The sequence below is a fragment of the Manis javanica genome, chromosome 8 (assembly GCF_040802235.1).
Source record: "Manis javanica isolate MJ-LG chromosome 8, MJ_LKY, whole genome shotgun sequence".
NCBI classification, from domain to species: Eukaryota; Metazoa; Chordata; class Mammalia; order Pholidota; family Manidae; genus Manis; species Manis javanica.
The window spans coordinates 21,485,825-21,505,872 of NC_133163.1; the positions used below are offsets into that span (position 1 = coordinate 21,485,825).

The window sequence follows — 20,048 nt, forward strand, 5'->3', positions numbered from 1 at the left end:
AAATTTTAAGTTCATTCCAATATTTGGAATGTTTCTTTAAGAGAACCAGTTTTTTAATCTAATGACTCTCCTTCAGCAAAATTGCAGAGACAGAATCATATAATTAAAAAAAATAATTCTTTTAGCTCATAAACTCATGATAAATGGTTCCTTTGGCCGGGTAGTACTCTCCAGTATGAGACAGTAGAGATTGTTTCATTGTGATCCCATTTCTAATTTAGCTCATTAACTGGTGAGAACTAGTGACATGAGTCTACCCAGGTAGATGACAGGGGACTAGGAAGTATGGTCAAAGTTGCCAACGAGAAGGAAACAATTATCAAGAAAAAGGGAGTTCTGAATATATAGCATTTATTTAAGCACATTTTCCAGGTTGTCAGCCTGTTGTTAATCTGCCTCTGAAGGTGATCTTTGTATTTATTCTTTCTTTTAAGTATACATTAGAACTACATATTTTTTTCTGATTATATAATCATTGTAAAAAGTTCCAGAAAGATAGGGATATTTAAAGAAATAGAAATCAGCTGTAAACTCTGAATGGTAAATATTCTTTCACTATATTTTCTTCCCATTTTATTGTTTTCCTTTCCTGCTCCTAAATTTGAATACTGGTAATTTATATGCACATATGGAAAACAATGTTTATTACAAATTTAGGACTCATACTTTTACTCCTTAATTGCTATTAAATGTCTCCAGAGACAAGGTTTTTAATGTCTGTATACTATTCGATTGAATGAATGTTCTGTATTTTAACCTTTCTCTTATCATTTGAAGTACAAATTTTAATTTTCCTTCCATTATAACTTCTCAGTAAATATCATTATAGATTTCTGTATGTATTCCAAATGATTTTGTTGGGGGAAATTTTTGGAAGTGTAGTTAGTAGGTCAAAGGTACATACTGCTCTTGATACATATTGCCTGCTGACATCTAGACAAGTTATTTCAATTCACACATTCCCATTAGGACAGTATAAGAGTGCTCTTTCCCCTACAGTCTGACTAACCATAGTCATTAAAATTTAAAGGCAAACAGCGTAATAGGCTATAAAAGCATCTCATTGTTTAATTTATATTTCTTAGATTGTTAGGTAGGATATTTCTTCATGACCATGCATATTTGTTCTCTTCTGTGACCACTCTTAGCATGCTTTTATCAGTTTAGAATGAATCTAATACTTTTGGTACAGTTTCACAATTTCCAGAGGCCTGGTCAGTTTTCATTAATGCCACTGATATTAGGATATACAATATTATCTTTAATTTAAATTTTTAATTATAGTGTAAAATAATATATTCTTAATGGTGAATGAAGAATGTATAATTGACACTGACTGTTTTGTACATTTCTTCTTTAATGAGTTATATTACAGGACTTCTGTGAACTATTTTCATGGCCCTCCATTCATTTTACTGTAGGTTATGATTAGGTGGTAGGAGCCTCTTGCCAACTCTAGTGGCCCCTCTTTCACTTTTGTTCCTCTTTCTCTCTCCAACTCTATGTCTGGGGAGTGGTGGCGCTGGCTAAGGGTAGACAGGTATCTTTCGGTAAGGTTGGGCTTCTGCCACTGTAGTAGCCTTCTGTGTTGTTATGCTTAGGGTTATGTGTTCTCTCATTAACTATGAGACTTGAGAAATACTAATCTTTTGAGTTACCAGTAGCATAAAAAATGCTAAGTTTTTATCAACAATGAAAATAACCTATTTTTTATAATCAGATTCTTTAATGTCCTGTAGTTCAACACTGCTGACACTTAAGTAATTCAGGTACTTAGGTGGTTGCTGAATGTTCCTTATGCTATATATATATATATATATATATATATATATAAAAGCCATGCAAAATTCTAAAATATGTCTCACTTTAAATCTTGATATTTCTACAGGAGTTCCATCAGATGTAGGAGTTTGAACATCTTGTATTGCTCACAGTAATTGTAATTAATAGCTGAAAACTTTGTGTGTGGGTACTAGTGAAATTCATGCTGGAAAGTGTGATTTTATCCTATTGAAAGTATGTAATGCTTAGGGTAAGTGCAGGTCTTTTTTTTTTGCGACAATTACATTAAATTTTGTTAATGTTCTTAATTTTATTTAATGCTAAGATTTTCTGTTTTAAAGTTCAGTTCAGGTACCCCATATCTTCACTTGATAATATTTATCAACTAATTACAATGTGTGTTCCATTAAGAAGCATGGTGAAGTATATATATACCTGTGGTAAAATTATAAAAATATGACCTGGAAAGTTAAACACAAAATCATGCTAATAGTTATTCCTGGGCAGAAAGAGTACTTGATGGAGGAAGGTATCCAAGACTTTATTTACAGTGTTCTAAATCTTTTATTAAAAATATTGAAAGTACACATGTTAGAATGGGAAAAAATGAGAATAATATTAAGAATACACTCTTATAATAGGAATACTACTGATAATAGAAATAGAATAGAATAACAGAAATAGAAAAGAATATTAGGTCTAGCTGGGAGGTTTTTACATACTTATTATATTAGTCTCTGTAGTAATTTATATTTAAAACAATTTCTAAATTATTAAAAATAACCATAAAAATTTGTTATCACTGTTCGTAGTCAAATTGTTCATTAGAAGAATCTGACTTACCATTTATATCTATTGAAATCACGTGTACATACTGATTGTTACAAACTTTCGGTATGCTTAGAAAAATCAGGTTGTCCAAAAGATTTTTTTTGGCTTATTTTTACCAACAACCATTACAGTAAACATTTGGCTTTTTCAATTTTCCTTTTTATTCTATTGATGATTTCTTAACTTCAGTTCTGTTTCCAGAATTATAACTTGTTAAAAATGAAAACTATTCTTTCAGCTGTTGAATTCTGACAGTTCCAGGAATAATTACTATTTTCCATTATACAAGAGATGGGATAAATAAAAAAACCCCTTTATTCTGAGACTAGTGGTTTGATTTGTTTTCACAGTTCTTTATTAAATGTAGCATGGATATATCACTTAGTTTTTTTTCTTGGTGCCTAGTAAGGATTTCATGTTACTACCTTATTTTCCCCTTTCCTTGATATTTTTATTCTTGAATAAAATCTGAAGGAGTAAAGGAGTCTGTGGACACATGTGAGCCATGGCCAATTGCTGCTGTTAGCATTTTTACTGTTAAGATTGTTCACTCTTGGTGTTGAAGGAATAGCAGAACACAGTGAATTTGCATTGAGAGCAGGGAAGCCTGGCTGATTCCTGGATCTGCTACTTATAAGCAATATCTGGAACTGGACATATTACTTGCCATCTCTTAGCCCAGCCTACTCTGTAGATTAGGGATTAATGGTGTCCACTTTATTGAGTTCTTATGAGAAGTAAATTGGGTCGTCTGTGTGAGCATCCATATAATACTTGGCATAATAGCAGTCTCTCAGAAAATGTTGATTCTTCCTACTTTCCCTAATGGAAAATGCTGGAAAGTACTTTAACCTAGGGTAAATGACACCCCCACACACAGAACTGATTCCTAAGTTTAAAAGGTGAAATTTACATTGAAGATTTCTTATTAATTTCATCTTTTGGACAGAAACAGTTGTGTTCTAGGAGAAGTAAAGAAGAACAATTGCTTCTTTATTTCTTGTTCCTGTTTTCTAACGTGGGAGGAAGCTGCATTGTGGGCGCAATACCTTTGTATTTCTAGTCAGGAGAAGGGAGCCAAGACCCGGGGAAGAAAGGCATGAAGGAACTTGAGAAGCTTGGGGAGAGAAGAGGCATAAAGCCTGATAGGGTGTTTTCCAGCCTTGTCTCAGCCAGCATGAAGAAGCTGGATGCTCCATTGATTGTTTTTGTGATGCTACAAGGACAGACTGTATTTCACTTTGAAAAACCTATGAAGACAGGAACCTTGCTTGTTTATATTTTTATTTATTTTATTTAATATTTAAAAAATGTGGCTGCTTTCACTAAATGTTTAGGATCTGTATGTATGTAGCTAATTCCCTTTATCTTTGTTTTAGATGTATGGTCATATGCTTCCCAGATGCATCCAGAATAAAGATCCAAAGAGTCCAGAATATTCTAGATCATTAAAGAAAGGTTTCATCACACTGTATTTAATAAATCAGAAGGAATGGCCATTATAGATTTCAGGAAGATTATAACAGTGTTAAAGATTAAGTTAACCCTCCATTAAGGAAAAAATGAAATTATTGAATAACAAACTTTTACTTTTGATCAATTGAGTTTCTCTGATGCTTCTTTGTTCCAAATACATTTTGTTTCTTCAACTTCTATAAATGGTGTTCTGAAACTTTTGCAATTGTCCCGCATGAAATAATTTTCATTTGCTTTAATCCAAAATATGGCAAGAATGGGAGGAAGGCATATTTAGAGAATTTTCTGCTGATGAGATTATACTCAGGATGTTTAATTTTCTGTTTTGTAGAGGTGTTTAGGATGCCATCTTCCCACATACTTGTTACTGTAGAATTTCTAACTCTGTTACAGTATTTGTTTAGTTCTCTATTTTAAATTAAGGTGCATGAGAGTGCTCACTATGCACTGAATGAGATTCTCTTATTTTGGGCCATTCTGTGTATATTTTATTATTGTTTAAAGATATACATAGGTTCTTATAGCTTAGTAGAGTGGACATCTGACTAATATTGAAACCTGCAGATCCTAGCCTTAGAGATTATCTGTGTTTTTTTTCATTGTAGAGATACCAATCTATCTGTCTCATCTACTTTATAGTGTTCTTGGTAGGATTACTCTATTTAAAAGTGCTTTTAAAATTTAGGAGCATTGTATGAAACTAAGGGATTATTATTATTTGGAGTTGTAAACATGACAGGAATCATCTGAGGAGCTGCTCTCTCACTGCAGAAGAACAATGGAGGGAGGATTACATGGGAAAGTGACTTGTTTTCAAGCTATGTGTGTACAAATTATGATATGCCAAAGGGTTAATAAATACTTAAAAGGATAAAAAAGTAAAGTTAACTTGGTCTCATATTTCCATGCTGCTTACCATTTGATTGACCTTGAGTTGAATTTATTTTTAAGGATTTGTGTACATCAATGGCAGAATCCTCCAGTGATTCAGAACACTTATGCTCTCGTGACCGATTGAGTCGATGGACTGCCAGGTCAACACACAGGGAAACTCTAAATTATCCTGCAGTAGATGTCACCCAGAAGGTCAACAGTATAACAAGTACTCTACAGGTTAGTTTAACAATGGTTGGGCCTAATAGGTTTTAAAGAGTTTAAGCTGAGAAATAGTTTTGGTCAGTTTCTTAATATTTCTTGCTGTTGTAACAAATTTCCACAAAACTAATGTCTTAAAATAATATGAACTTCCTTATAGTTTTTTTATTTTTATTTATTTTATTTATTTTGGTATCATTAATCTACAATTACATGAGGAACATTTTGTTTATTAGACTCCTCCCATCACCAAGTCCCCCCCACAAACCCCATTATAGTCACTGTCCATCAGTGTAGTAGGATGCTGTAGAATCACTACTTGTCTTCTCTGTGTTGCACAGCCCTCCCCGTGCCACCCCCCACATTATACATGCTAATCATAATGCCCCCTTTCTTTTTTTCTCCCCCTTTTCCCTCCCTTCCCACCCATCCTCCCCAGTCCCTTTCCTTTTGGTAACTGTTAGTCCATTCTTGGGTTCTGTGATTCTGTTGCTGTTTTGTCCCTTCGGTTTTTTATTTGTTCTTATACTCCACATATGAGTGAAATCATCTGGTATTTGTTTTTCTCCGCCTGGCTTATTTCACTGAGCATAATACCCTCTAGCGCCATTCATGTTGTTGCAAATGGTAGGATTTGTTTTCTTCTTATGGCTGAATAATATTCCATTGTGTATATGTACCACATCTTCTTTATCCATTCATCTACTGATGGACACTTAGGTTGCTTCCATTTCTTGGCCATTGTAAATAGTGCTGTGATAAACATAAGGGCACATATGTCTTTTTCAAACTGGGCTGCTACATTCTTAGGGTATATTCCTTGAAGTGGAATTCCTGTGTCAAATGGTGTTTCTATTTTGAGCCTTTTGAGGAACCTCCATACTGCTTTCCACAATGGTTGAACTAGTTTACATTCCCACCAGCAGTGTAGGAGGGTTCCCCTTTCTCCACAACCTCACCAACATTTGTTGTTGTTTATCTTTTGGATGGTGACGATCCTTACTGGTGTGAGGTGATATCTCACTGTGGTTTTAATTTGCATTTCTCTGATGACTAAATGATGTGGAGCATCTTTTCATGTGTCTGTTGGCCATCTGAATTTCTTCTTTGGAGAACTGTTTGTTCAGCTCCTCTGCCCATTTTTTAATTGGATTATTTGCTTCTTGTTTGTTGAGGTGTGTGAGCTCTTTATATATTTTGGATGTCAAGCCTTTATCGGATCTGTCATTTATGAATACATTCTCCCATACTGTATGATGCCTTTTTGTTCTGTTGGTGGTGTCCTTTGCTGTACAGAAGCTTTTCAGCTTGATATAGTCCCACTTGTTCATTTTCACTTTTGTTTCCCTTGCCCAAGGGGATATGTTTGTGAAGAGGTCGTTCATGTTTATGTTCCAGAGATTCAGAGATTTTTGCCTGTGTTTTTTTCTAAGAGTTTTATGGTTTCATGACATACATTCAGGTCTTTGATCCATTTCGAATTTACTTTTGTGTAAGGGGTTAGACAATGATCCAGTTTCATTCTCTCACATGTAGCTGTCCAGTTTTGCCAACACCAGGTGTTGAAGAGGCTGTCATTTCCTCATTGTATGTCCATGGCTCCTGTATCGTATATTAATTGACCATATGTGCTTGGGTTAATATCTGGACTCTCTATCCTGTTCCACTGGTCTGTGGCTCTGTTCTTGTGCCTTTACCAAATTGTCTTGATTACTGTGGCTTTTTAGTAGAGCTTGAGGTTGGAAAGCAAGATCCCCCCCACTTTATCCTTCCTTCTCAGGATTGCTTTGGCTATTCGGGGTCTTTGGCGGTTCCATATGAATTTTTGAACTATTTGTTCCAGTTCATTGAAGAATGCTGTCAGTATTTTGATAGGATTGCATTGAATTTGTAGATTGCTTTAGGCAGGATGGCCATTTTGACAATACTAATTCTTCCTAGCCAAGAGCATGGGATCAGTTTCCATTTGTTAGTGTCCCCTTTAATTTCTCTTAAGAGTGTTTTGTAGTTTTCAGGGTATAGGTCTTTCACTTCCTTGATTAGGTTTATTCCTAGGTATTTATTCTTTTTGATGCAATTGTGAATGGTATTGTTTTCCTAATTTCTCTTTCTGCTAGTTCATCATTAGTGTATAGTAAAGCAACAGATTTCTGTGTATTAATTTTATATCCTGCAACTTTGCTGAATTCCGATATTAGTTCTAGTAGTTTTGGAGTGGAGTCTTTAGGGTTTTTTATGTATAATATCGTGTCATCTGCAAACAGGGACAGTTTAATTTCTTCTTTAACCATCTGGATGCCTTGAATTTCTTTGTTTTGTCTGATTGCCTTGACTAGGACCTCCAGTACTATGTTGAATAACAGTGGGGAGAGTGGGTATCCCTGTCTTGTTCCCAATCTTAGAGGAAATGCTTTCAGGTTCCTGCCATTAAGTACGATGTTGGCTGTGGGTTTGTCATATATGGCATTTATTATATTGAAGTACTTGCCCTCTCTACCCATTTTGTTGAGAGTTTTTATCATGAATGGATGTTGAATTTTTTCAAATGCTTTTTCAGCATCTGTGGAGATGATCATGTGGTTTTTGTCCTTTTTGTTGATGTGGTGGATGATGTTGATGGATTTTCAAATGTTGTACCATCCTTGCATCCCTAGGATGAATCCCACTTGATCATGGTGTATGATCCTCTTGATATATTTTTGAATTCGGTCTGCTAATATTTTGTTGAATATTTTTGCATCTATGTTCATCAGGGATATTGGTCTGTAATTTTCTTTTTTGGTGGCGTCTTGGCCTGGTTTTGGTATTGGAGTGATGCTGGCTTCTTAGAATGAGTTTGGAAGTATTCCCTCCTCTTCTATTTTTTGGAAAACTTTAAGGAGAATGGTTATTATGTCTTCTCTGTATGTCTGATAAAATTCTGTGGTAAATCCATCTGTCCCAGGGGTTTTGTTCTTGAGTAGTTTTTTGATTACTGACTCAATTTCGTTGCTGGTAATTGGTCTGTTTAGATTTTCTGTTTCTTCCTTGGTCAGTCTTGGAAGGTTGTATTTTTCTAGGAAGTTGTCCATTTTTTCTAAGTTTTCCAGCTTGTTAGCATATAGATTCTCATAGTATTCTCTAATGATTCTTTGTATTACTGTGGGGTCCGTCGTGATATTTTATTTTCTTTCTTGTTTCTGATTCTGTTGATGTGTGTAGATTCTCTTTTTTCTTAATAAGTCTGGTTAGGGGCTTATCTATTTTGTTTATTTTCTCAAAGAACCAGCTCTTGGTTTCATTGATTTTTTTTCCTACTGTTTTATTCTTCTAAATTTTATTTATTTCTTCTTTGATCTTTATTATGTCCCTCCTTCTGCTGACTTTAGCTGTCATTTGTTCCTCTTTTTCCAATTTCAATAATTGTGACTTTTGACTATTCATTTGGGGTTTTTCTTCCTTCTTTAAATAGGCCTGGATTGCTATATACTTTCCTCTTAGAACTGCTTTTGCTGTGTCCCACTGAAGTTGGGGCTTTGTGCTGTTCTTGTCATTTGTCTCCATATATTGCTTGATCTCTATTTTAATTTGGTCATTGATCCATTGATTATTTAGGAGCATGTTGTTAAGCCTCGTGAGCCCTTTTGTTTTCTTTGTACAGTTTATTTGTAGTTTTATACCTTTGTTATCTGAGAAGTTGGTTGGTAGAATTTCAGGTTTTTTGAAATTACTGAGGCTCTTTTTGTGGCCTAGTATGTGGTCTATTCTGGAAAATGTTCCATGTGCACTTGAGAAGAATGTGTATTGTGCTGCTTTTGGGTGTAGAGTTCTGTAGATGTCTATTAGGTCCATCTCTTCTAGTGTGTTGTACAGTGCCTCTGTGTCCTTACTTATTTTCTGTCTGGTGGAACTGTCCTTTGCAGTGAGTGATGTATTAAAGTCTCCTAAAATGAATGCATTGCATTCTCTTTCCTCCTTTAATTCTGTTAGTGTTTGTTTCACATATGTTGGTGCTCCTGTATTGGGTGCATATATATTTATAATGGTTATATCCTCCTGTTTAACTGACCCCTTTATCATTATGTAATGTTCTTCTTTATTTCTTGTTACTTTCTTTGTTTTGAAGTCTATTTTATCTGATACTAGTACTGTAACACTTGCTTTTTTCTCCCTATTATTTGCATGAAATATCTTTTTCCATCCCTTGACTTTTAGTCTGTGTATGTCTTTGGGTTTGAGGTGAGTCTCTTTAAGCAGCATATAGATGGTTCTTGCTTTTTTATCCATTCTATTACTCTGTGTCTTTTAATTGGTGCATTTAGTCCATTTACATTTAGGGTGATTATTGATAGATATGAACGTATTGCCATTGTAGGCTTTAGATTCATGGTTAACAAAGGTTCAAGGGTAGCTTCTCTAGTATCTTACTGTCTAACTTAACTTGCTTATTAAGCTATTATAAACATAGTCTGATGATTCTTTATTTCCCTTCTTATTCCTCCTCCTCCATTCTTTATGTTATGTGTTTTATTCTGTACTCTTTTGTCTTTCCTTTGACTGCTTTTGTGAGCAGTTGGTTTTACTTTTTGACTTTAGTTAGTATTTGGTTGGTCTGCTTTCTTTGCTGTGATTTTATTTTCTCTGGTGACATCTATTTAGCCTTAGGAGGGCTTCCATCTAGAGCAGTTCCTTTAAAATATCCTGTAGAGGGGGTTTGTGGGAGGCAAATTCTCTCAACTTTTGCTTCTCTGGGAATTGTTTATCCCTCCTTCATAGTTAAAAGACAATCATGCTGGATATGGTATTCTTGTTTCAAGGCCCTTCTGTTTCATTGCATTAAATATATCATGCCTTTCTCTTCTGGCCTGTAAGGTTTCTGTTGAGAAGTCTGATGAAAGCCTGATGGGTTTTCCTTTGTAGGTGACCTTTTTTTTCCTCTCTGGCTGCCTTTAATACTCTGTCCTTGTCCTTGATCTTTGCCATTTTAATTATTATGTGTCTTGGTGTTGTCCTCCTTGGGTCCCTTGTTCTGGGAGATCTGTGGGCTTCCATGGTCTGAGAGACTATTTCCTCTTCCAGTTTGGGGAAGTTTTCAGCAATTATTTCTTCAAAGACACTTTCTATCCCTTTTTCTCTCTCTTCTTTTTCTGGTACCCCTATAATGTGAATATTGTTCACTTTGGATTGGTCACACAGTTCTCTTAATATTCTTTCATTCCTGGAGATCCTTTTATCTCTCTCTGCCTCAGCTTGTCTGTGTTCCTGTTCTGTGATTTCTATTCCATTAATGGCTTCTTGCACCTCCTCCTGTCTGCTCTTAAATCCTTCCTGAGATTATTTTATTTGTGCATTCTCCCTTCTAACTTGATCCTTTAGCTCTTGTATATTTCTCTGCAGGTCAGTCAGCATGGTTATGACCTTTATTTTGAATTCTTTTTCAGGAAGATTGGTTAAATCTATCTCCCCAGGCTCCTTCTCAGGGGTTGTCTGGGTAATTCTGACTGGATCAAATTCTTCTGCCTTTTCATGGCGGTGGAGGTAGTCATAGGCAGTTGGCACTTGTGTCACCTGTGAGAACAACATCCCTTCCTGCTTGCTGGTTGCCTTGCCTTTCTCCAGTGCCTGTGCTGGTTACCCACATACAGGGTGCAGCTTCCGGTTTTGTTTACTGAGCCACTGCGGGCGGGGCAGCCATCGGGGCACCTCAGAGCTCCACAGGTAGTGGCAGGCACACTGGGTGTGCTCTCCTGTGAGAACGGCTACTCTTCATGCCCTGTCCAGGCTTACTCTGTCTGTGCTGGGCAGCCACGTACCAGTGTGGCCTCTGAGTCTGGCCTGGGAGGCTGTGGAGGAGGCTCTGAGTGGCTGCTGTGGGTGCAGCCACTCCCAGACTGCTCTCCTGCTGTGGCGGGGCCGCATGGGAGGGGGAATGTGTGGGGGCCTGTTTATCGCTTTGAGGGGCTTTAGATTTGTGCCGCCGCCCAGGGGGTTAGGGTGCCTGAAGTTTTTCGGGATTCCCAGCTTGCTGGGCCGAGTGTGCCGGGATGGTTTCATCCAGTTGTAAAGCCCCTGTCCCTTTAAGACTTCCAAAAAACACTCACTTTTCTTTTGTTTCAGGGCGCCAGCTGCGGGGACCCACTTGCAGGTTTTACTATTCCATTTCCCTAATATCCAGGGCACCATGCAATGTGTGTGTGCGCTCCTGGTACAGATGACTAGGGCTGGGTATTTAGCAGTCCTGGACTCCCTTTCCCTCCCCACTCTGACACCTTTCCTCCCACCAGGAAGCTGGTAGTGGGGGAGCGCTCGGGTTCCGCCAGTCCATGGCTTGTATCTTACCCCCTTCGTGAGGTGCTGAGTTCTCGTAGGTGTAGATGTAGCCTGGCTATTGTACTGTATCTTCTGGTCTCTCTTTTAGCAAGAGTTGTATTTGTTGTATTTTCAAAAATTTATATGGTTCTGGCAGGAGATTTCTGCTGCCCTACACATGCCGCCATCTTGGCTCCCCCGTTCCTTTTGTTTTGTAGGTCAGGATCTGACACTGGTCTCCTTGGACTAAAAACTGGGTTCTTTAGGACTGCATTCCTTTCTGGAGATCCTGGGACCATAGGGGAATATCTGTTCCCATGCCTTTTCCACCTTCTAGAGGCTACCCGTATTTCTTGTCTGGTGATCCTCTCCTTTCATCTTCAAAGCTAGCAGATGTGGGTTGACTCTTTAGATCACATCACTCTAACTACTCTTCTGCTTCCCTCTTCCACTTTGAAGGATGCTCATGATTACACTGAGTCCACACAGTAATTCTGGATAATCTCCTCATCTAAAGGACCTTAATTTAATCCTATGTGCAGAATCCCTTTTGCCATGTAGGGTAACATGTACACAGGTCTGGGGCATCTTTGGGGGGCCATTATTTTGTGTAACACAGTAAAGACATTTGAAATATATGATACATTGTGGAAGCATTTTGGGATAAGGTAGTGTTTCCAAATAAAATATTATGGGATTAAACCAGTAAGATTACCATAGTTTAGCTTCTTGTGGACATGTGCCTTTAGAGAAGTTACTCAAATTTTGGCTAGATTATTTATGGAAGAGTAATATTGAGATGCCATTTTTTTTTTGAGGTGAACTTTTGACAGTGTATGAAGTTGGAGTGGAGGTAGTTTGCATCCTCTTTATAGGAAGGGCTGGGGAAAAGAGCTGGGGGAAGGGTAGTGGTCACAGAGGGAAAAAGAAAACTCAGAAATACAATTTTTAAAATTCATTAACCTGTTTCTTTTGCTTTGCCTGAATAAGCATAGAATTTGGCTTTTGTTTTGAGTTAGTATGCCTACATAAGCAGAGGCTAATTTCTGGTGGAAAGGCCATATTTGATTTACAACTAAGAAAGCTTTTAAACTTATTTAAACTAACATAACAGTGGATTTTTGAAAGTATAGGTCCTTTTATTTTCCTACCAATAAGACATATTAGTAAGTATATATTTCTGACAGAAATGCCTCCATGAATCTTTCAGGTGAATCCTAGTATGTTCAGGTGGAAACCATTTTTGTTGTGATTAAGACTAATTTTGTTTATAGCAAAAGGTTCAAGGATGCTGTTTTCTTTTCTCCTAATCAAATCCTGAGGTGAAGTAATAATTGAAATTAACATTGGTCCTAATGTTTTGCTTCTCTTGTATACAATCTACTAGATTTGTTCTTTCAGGATTCTTTTTCTATAGAGAGGGTGTGAACTAGTTAAGGGGTAGAAATTGATAATGAAGATTCTTTTCAGTGTATGGTTTTGTGGTTGATCTATTATGGAACTGTGGATGAGGATTTAAATTAAATGCACAATATTTCACGCAAGTACATTGCAGCTATTTGAATTTCTCTCTTAGTGGTGTTGATAAGATTTATTTGGTTTATATGAAGGATATTGGTATCTAACTTAACTATGATATAAATTGTACCTCTTACAAATGGTTGACTTAACTGACATACTACCGTGATTGATTGGGTGAAAGATGGTTTGGAACAATTAATAAAGTTCGTTTTCTTTCTAGGATACCAGTCGGAACTTGCGACAAGTAGACCAGATGCTTGGACAATATCGAGACTATAGTGACGGGCAGGCGGGTGCTATTGAACATGTGAGAATGCTTGCATATGTTGGTGTTTCCACTTATTCACCTTTTTGGAAATGCAGTTGTTGAGCAGTAGGGATGTGAGATAAAAGAGACAACCATGGTGAACAGCTTTAGCTTTTAGATGGCTTTACTGTTTTGTGGTTTAAATTTAGGTTAGCTTGTCAGATGGATTGCCAGTAGCTTATATGGATTAGATTCTATTGAATTTGAAAGCTTTAAGTCTGAGGGTGAGGCATTCAGGAACTATTTGGGCCATAGATACACCCCTCATGAGGAGTGAAGAATTTTCAGGATGGTTTATTTTAAAGTAATACATACTCATTATTTAAATAAATAATAAAACTCCTATCTCTTAGTGCCTCTCAGTCCCACTCTAAAGGGGTAATAATTTTGACAGTTTCTTTTATATCTGTCCAAACTTTTTCTATGTATGTATAACCATACTTCTGACTGGTTTAAAAACTGAAATCATATAAAATACAATGTTATGCACCTTTTCTTCATTTAGTGTATATTTTTTCACATGACACAGTAGCTCCACCTCATTCTTTTGAATAGTTATATAATATTTCACAGTAGAGAGGTATCCAGTTTTTTAAAAATTTTAAGTGGTGCAGCAATGACCATTACTGTTTTTGCATAATATATGATTCCTGCAACTATGGAGTTGCTGGGTTAAAATTCTGGCACATTTTTGTGCAAGATTTGCTACATATTTCAAAATTGATCTTTCAAAGATGTGCCAATATATACTTGGGTATGTAAGATGGAAAGATACCCTAGAGTTCTGGAATAAAATGAATACTTTTTATTAATATTCTGCTAAGTCTGTCTGCTTCCTTCTTTTGGAATTTGCTAAGTCATCTATAAGCTCTTAGAAAACCAATTATGTTTATTCATGTTTCTAATTATGAGTGTGTACCTAATAAGACTAATATTACATTTATAGTACAAAGATTATTTTACATATATCTGTGCTGCATTGAGTTGTCACATAACTTTCAACTTTAATTGATGCTTTGTTATTTTCTTTTTACAAAGCAAGACAATAGTCATTTGCTTATAATTGGAAGCTAATTGCTTGAACACAGGGAAACATCTCTCACAAGGTTTTCTACTACATTCATTTAGAAACTTGGACATCATTGCATCTATAAGGTCTTTATGATTTGTGATTTATTTGACTGATAGAACCATAAATTTTGTATATTTGGGTAGCTCACTAAATGTTTTAGATTTAACTGCCTTATTAATAATGGTAGTTAGTTCTTTGCTTTTTAATTTATTAGTAAAAAATTTAAAACATTAACTAATAGCAGAGAACGACCTTACTTTGTCATGTTGAATATTAGATGCTTACTTAGGGTAGCAAATTTCCTTTGAGTTGAGCAACTGGGAAATGAAATTATGTATCAAAGAAACTTCTGTACAGATAAGCATTTAAGACACAAATGTGTTCCACTATGACATTAAGCCTCTGTCGTAAGTGAAGAGTTGAAGAACACTGACCTATAGTGGAGTGCTTTTATACGTGGGAAGTAAACAAACTCAACAGGTATTTCATTGCCATCTGAGTTGTAAGTACATGGAATGCAAAGCCACTCATATAAAAATTAAGATATAGGAGAACAGGAGTCTATACTTTTGCATCAGGCTGTTCCTTCATCTGGTATAGAGTCTCCTTAATTTTTCCAAATTTCTGTTCCATTAAAACAGTTGGTTCTCAATGATTTTTCCCTCCAGCATACCAGAGGAATATGTTGCTCATCGCCTTATAATAGAGCAATGATTTTCACTCTGCCATTTTCTGTGGGAAGTTATTTGGGGAAGCACCTGCCATAATCTGTGGAACGATGTACAACTCAGAAAGAGTATTTCTCATAGCAAGTGATTCTGATGGGCTCCTCAATGAAATTGCTTTATTAGCATTAAATTAAAATATTTACTGCTATGGAATATATTATACCTTAAAATGACTGTGTAATGTGCCAACTATCATATAATTTATCTGAGTCTTTTTATATTTTAAAGTCCTTTATGTACATGGTAGTACTATACTTTTTTTTTCTCTTTTAATCACTATGTGTTCTGTTTATGGAGAGGCCCTGAAGAGTGATTTTTAAATTCATTTTCTGTTTGAGACTATTCTTCCACTCATACAAATCTTCATGCCGTAAAACCTGTTATTTTCTTAAACATTCTGTAACAGTTTAATCCATTTTAACCAATGTTCAACTGTTAAAAAGTGTATCTGTGCTAAGTATCTATTGCCTCATTGAAATTAGCATTTCTTTTTAAAATATAAGATATCTGTTAGAAAATGAGAGCAACTTTTGCTGTAGGGAGAAGAAAAACTTTTACTATTAACTTATATTTTTGTAGATGATTTTATTGCTAAACTTCAGGAAATGGATATAAGTGATATATGTGTATTAACAATTTTATTTTATTGGCTTTAACTTAGTAAACATAATTTGCCAGTGGGTGAAGGGAAATACAAATACTGAATGCAGTGTTTTTCTTCTGCGATGATCTCCCCCAATAAGAGAACTATGTGAATTACTCCTGTTGCTTTTGTAACTCCTCAGGGTCAAGAGTCATGCTGGGTCACTTTTTTGATGACTTTTCCTTGAAATATACATAATTTCACTATCGTTCTCTTGAATCTTTACAACCTGCAGTTATAGTTAAATTTAATTCTTATTTTATATGAAGGCCTGTATGAAGAGTTGAGCAGTGTCAGAGCCTAAGCGATGAGGTCTGTGTTGTTTCAGAGAGAAGCAGCACCTACCTTTTCAAATTCTTTGGGAATTTCTCTACAAGCTTGGTATATCCCAGGCACTGTTTTGTATTACCTCACTTAATTCTTTCTGTGGTCTTATTAGGTAATACTGTTATTATCCTCAGTTACAAGATAAAATAACTAGGGCACAGAATGGTTGCTAACTTGCCACAGTCTCACAACTAGTCAGTGACAGGCCAAGGATAAGATGTTATCACAAAATCCAGCATCAAGATTCATTTACCTCACTGAGTCATTCTTGCTCACATTTTTATGATGCTGTGATTTTATATTTCCAAAAATTGGGATTTTGGATTCAAAGCTTGAAGGGTTATATGATGTAAATCGATAAACTAGGTTTTGGAAATTATCTTAACTGATTGAAAAATGGAGAAGCCCACTGACACACAAGTCAACTATCACAGTTGGTACAATATCCAGAATGAGAGTTACATGGAACCAACACAGAAACCAAACTGGGGAGAAATCTGGTGCTCAGTTAGGATTGGCATCAGTGGATTGTCAAGTTGTTTGTTCCAGCTGCCACATAGGCGATATGGTAGGTTCTGCGAGTTGCCTGCACCAGTGCTGATCTTTCCTGTCTTCCTAAATAACAACCACTGATTTTCCACTAGCATTTTTGCACCAGTTTTAAAGCTGATGAGCCATATTTATTTGGGTAGTGTGACTTAGGGTCTTGGAGCTCAGTGAACTTCATGACCTTCAGGAAATGTCATTCTGCATCATTTCTCATGCTGTAAATTTCTTGGGATGTCTGAGAATGTTTGATCAAAAGGGAACATGTGGGAAAGGTTTTATTTGAAAGCTTACTGTAAAGATTTGGAACATATCCTTTGTGTTTATAATGTAATTGCTTAGAGTAGTGTTTAGAATATTTCTAGAACTGTGTTCCTATTTGTGAGAGGACAGGGTCTGTTGCTGTCTTAATGCTATAAAAATGGAATGTCCTCTAGAAAGAATATTCAACATAAAAAGTTAATATCTTCTGCAGTGTCAATTTGGACTGTAGCTGATGAGGCTAAAGTAGTTAATACTGTATATAAAAGAAAAATACAGTTCTCTTGATTCAAATCAGCAGATTCATTAAGTTCATTTTAAAGTTAAAGATTGGTTAAAATACAGTGGTACCAAGTTAGAGCTATTTCTTTGATTCATCCAATAATCCCTACCTTCAAGCATTTATTGTGTTCTTAATATAATACTAGATACATTATAGGTACTCAGTACATGTTATTTTCTTTTGCTTAAATTCATTGGGCCTTCCTTCACTTTCATGTGTGTATCATTGTGAATATAAACAATGTAATGTTTTGCAACATCCACAGTGATATGTACAACTGATTATTTTGACTTCAAAGTGTATGTTAAATGTATAGCATACATCATTTTAAAGTTAAAGATTGGTTAAAATACAGTGATACCAAGTTAGAGCTTAGAGGCTTGCATGAATAGATAAATTTTCTTCTAATTAAGTGTTCTGATTTGAATTTACCTTTAGGAGTATTAGGATGCTACCTTCCGGCATGTGAACTTAGAAGAATTTGAAAGTTTAATAATAAAGTCCAGGGCTTTTTTTTCTGTTGAATGGGTATTAGTTGTTAAGTATACTTGGTGACATCTCAGATGGTTGATGGTTTAGAGCCAGGCACAAGCCAGTTGTAATAATCTCAAAGCTGAAGATATCTATCTGCCGCTTTTTCTGTGGCTGAGTTTTACTAATTGTCCTGAAGATGTGAACTCTTCACAGTCTTTTTAATAATTTTAATGTTGAGTCGTAAGAGTCTACGGGTAAGAAATCGTGATCAAACAAATTCTATTAGGACCTTCTTTCGGTAAATATATATCAGATCTTAGGAACTGGGCTCTTAGAGTCTTATGTTTAAACTTTTATTACTGAGTCTCTCATGAAGCTATTCAACAGGAGAAAAATTTTTACAGAATTTTGCTTTGAGGCTAGTGGAAAAATATAGACTTTGGAGTCAGACTTGAAAACGAATCCTAATTTTTCCATTAGAAGTATTTTAGTGACTTTGGACAAGTTATTAAACCTTTGTGAACTTGTTTCATCAACTAAAAAGTAAACAATTCATATATCCCTCATTATGACTAATATTTATTGAGTGGTCATTCTGTTTTGGACACTTGCTCAACATTAATGTTCTTGCTATTTCTTTGATTCGTCCAGTAATCCCTACCTTCAAGTATTTATTGTGTTCTTAATATAGTACTAGATATATTATAGGTACTCAGTACATGTTATTTTCTTTTGCTTAAATTCATTGGGCCTTCCTTCACTTTCATGTGTGTACCATTCATTGTGAATATAAACAATGTAATGTTTTACAACATCCACAGTGATATGTACAACTAATTATTTTGACATCAAAGTGTATGTTAAATTATACAGCATACATAATTTTGCTTCCTCTCCTGTTCATGAGTATATTGTCTGTCCACCTAAAATACAGTAATGTACTATTTAAAAAAATATTATTTAATAAGGTATTATTGATATACACTCTTATGAAGATTTCACATGAACAAACAATGTGATTACTACATTTACCTATATTATCAAGCCCCCACCCATACCCCAATGCAGTCACTGTCCATCAGTGTAGTAAGATGCCACAGATTCACTGTTTGCCTTCTCTATGCTACACTGTTTTCCCTGTGACCCCCCACACCATGTATACTAAACATAATACCCCTCCATCCCCTTCTCCCTCCCTCCCCACCCGCCCTCCCATAACCCCTCCCCTTTGGTAACCACTAGACTCTTCTTGGAGTCTGTGAGTCTGCTGCTATTTTGTTCTTTCAGTTTTACTTTGTTGTTATACTCCACAAATGAGGGAAATCATTTGGCACTTGTCTTTCTCCACCTGGCTTATTTCACTGAGCATAATACCCTCTAGCTCCATCCATGTTGTTGCAAATTGTAGGATTTGTTTTCTTCTTATGGCTGAATAGTATTCCATTGTGTATATGTACCACATCTTCTTTATCCACTCACTTACTGATGGACACTTAGGATGCTTCCATATCTTGGTTATTGTAAATAGTGCTGCAATAAACATAGGGGTGAATATGTCTTTTTGAGTCTGAGAAATTGTATTCTTTGGGTAAATTCCAAGGAGTGGGATTCCCGGGTCAAATGGTATTTCTATTTTTAGTTTTTTGAGGAACCTCCATATTGCTTTCCACAATGGTTGAACTAGCTTACATTTCCACCAGCAGTATAGGAGAGTTCCCCTTTCTGGGCATCCTCACCAGCATTTGTTGTTCTTCATCTTTTCAATGCTGGCCATCCTTACTGGTGTGAGGTGATATGTCATCGTGGTTTTAATTTGCATTTCCCTGATGGTTAGTGATGTGTAGCATCTTTTCATGTTTCTGTTGGCCATCTGAATTTCTTCTTTAGAGAATTTTCTCTTCATATCCTCTGCCCATTTGTCAATTGGGTTATTTGCTTTTTGGGTGTTGAGGCGTTTAAGTTCTTTATATATTTTGAATGTTAACCCCTTGTCAGATATTCCATTTACAAATATATTCTCCCATACTGTAGGATGCCTTTAGTTCTGTCGATGGTGTCCTTTGCTGTACAGAAACTTTTTTGTTTGATATAGTCCCATGTGTTCATTTTTGCTTTTGTTTTCCTTGCTCGAGGAGATGCGTTCAGGAAGAAGTTGTTCATGGTTATATTCAGGAGATGTTTGCCTATGTTGTCTTTTAAGAGTTTTATGGTTTCATAAGTTACATTTAGGTCTTTGATCCTTTTTGAGTTTTCTTTTGTGTATGGGGTTAAACAATAATCCAGTTTCATTCTCTTGCACGTAGCTGTCCAGTTTTGCCAACACCAGTTGTTGAAGAGGCTGTCATTTCCCCATTGTATGTCCATGGCTCCTTTATCATATATTAATTGACTATATGGTTGAGTTTATGTCAGGT

At 35.9% G+C, this 20,048-nt stretch overlaps 1 protein-coding gene across 7 annotated transcripts in view; it reads left to right on the top strand.

Annotated features, from left to right (window-relative positions):
- CEP128 (centrosomal protein 128) overlaps positions 1-20,048 on the top strand; it is a 397,887-nt gene that overhangs the window by 11,015 nt on the left and 366,824 nt on the right. For 6 of the 7 annotated variants that reach the window (XM_073242024.1, XM_073242028.1, XM_073242029.1 and 3 more), the window contains 2 exons: positions 5,041-5,202; positions 13,214-13,300. In XM_073242024.1, coding sequence (XP_073098125.1) covers positions 5,041-5,202; positions 13,214-13,300 — 249 coding nt within the window. The remainder of the gene's footprint in view (positions 1-5,040; positions 5,203-13,213; positions 13,301-20,048) is intronic. The other variant, XM_073242027.1, reaches the window with a different exon arrangement.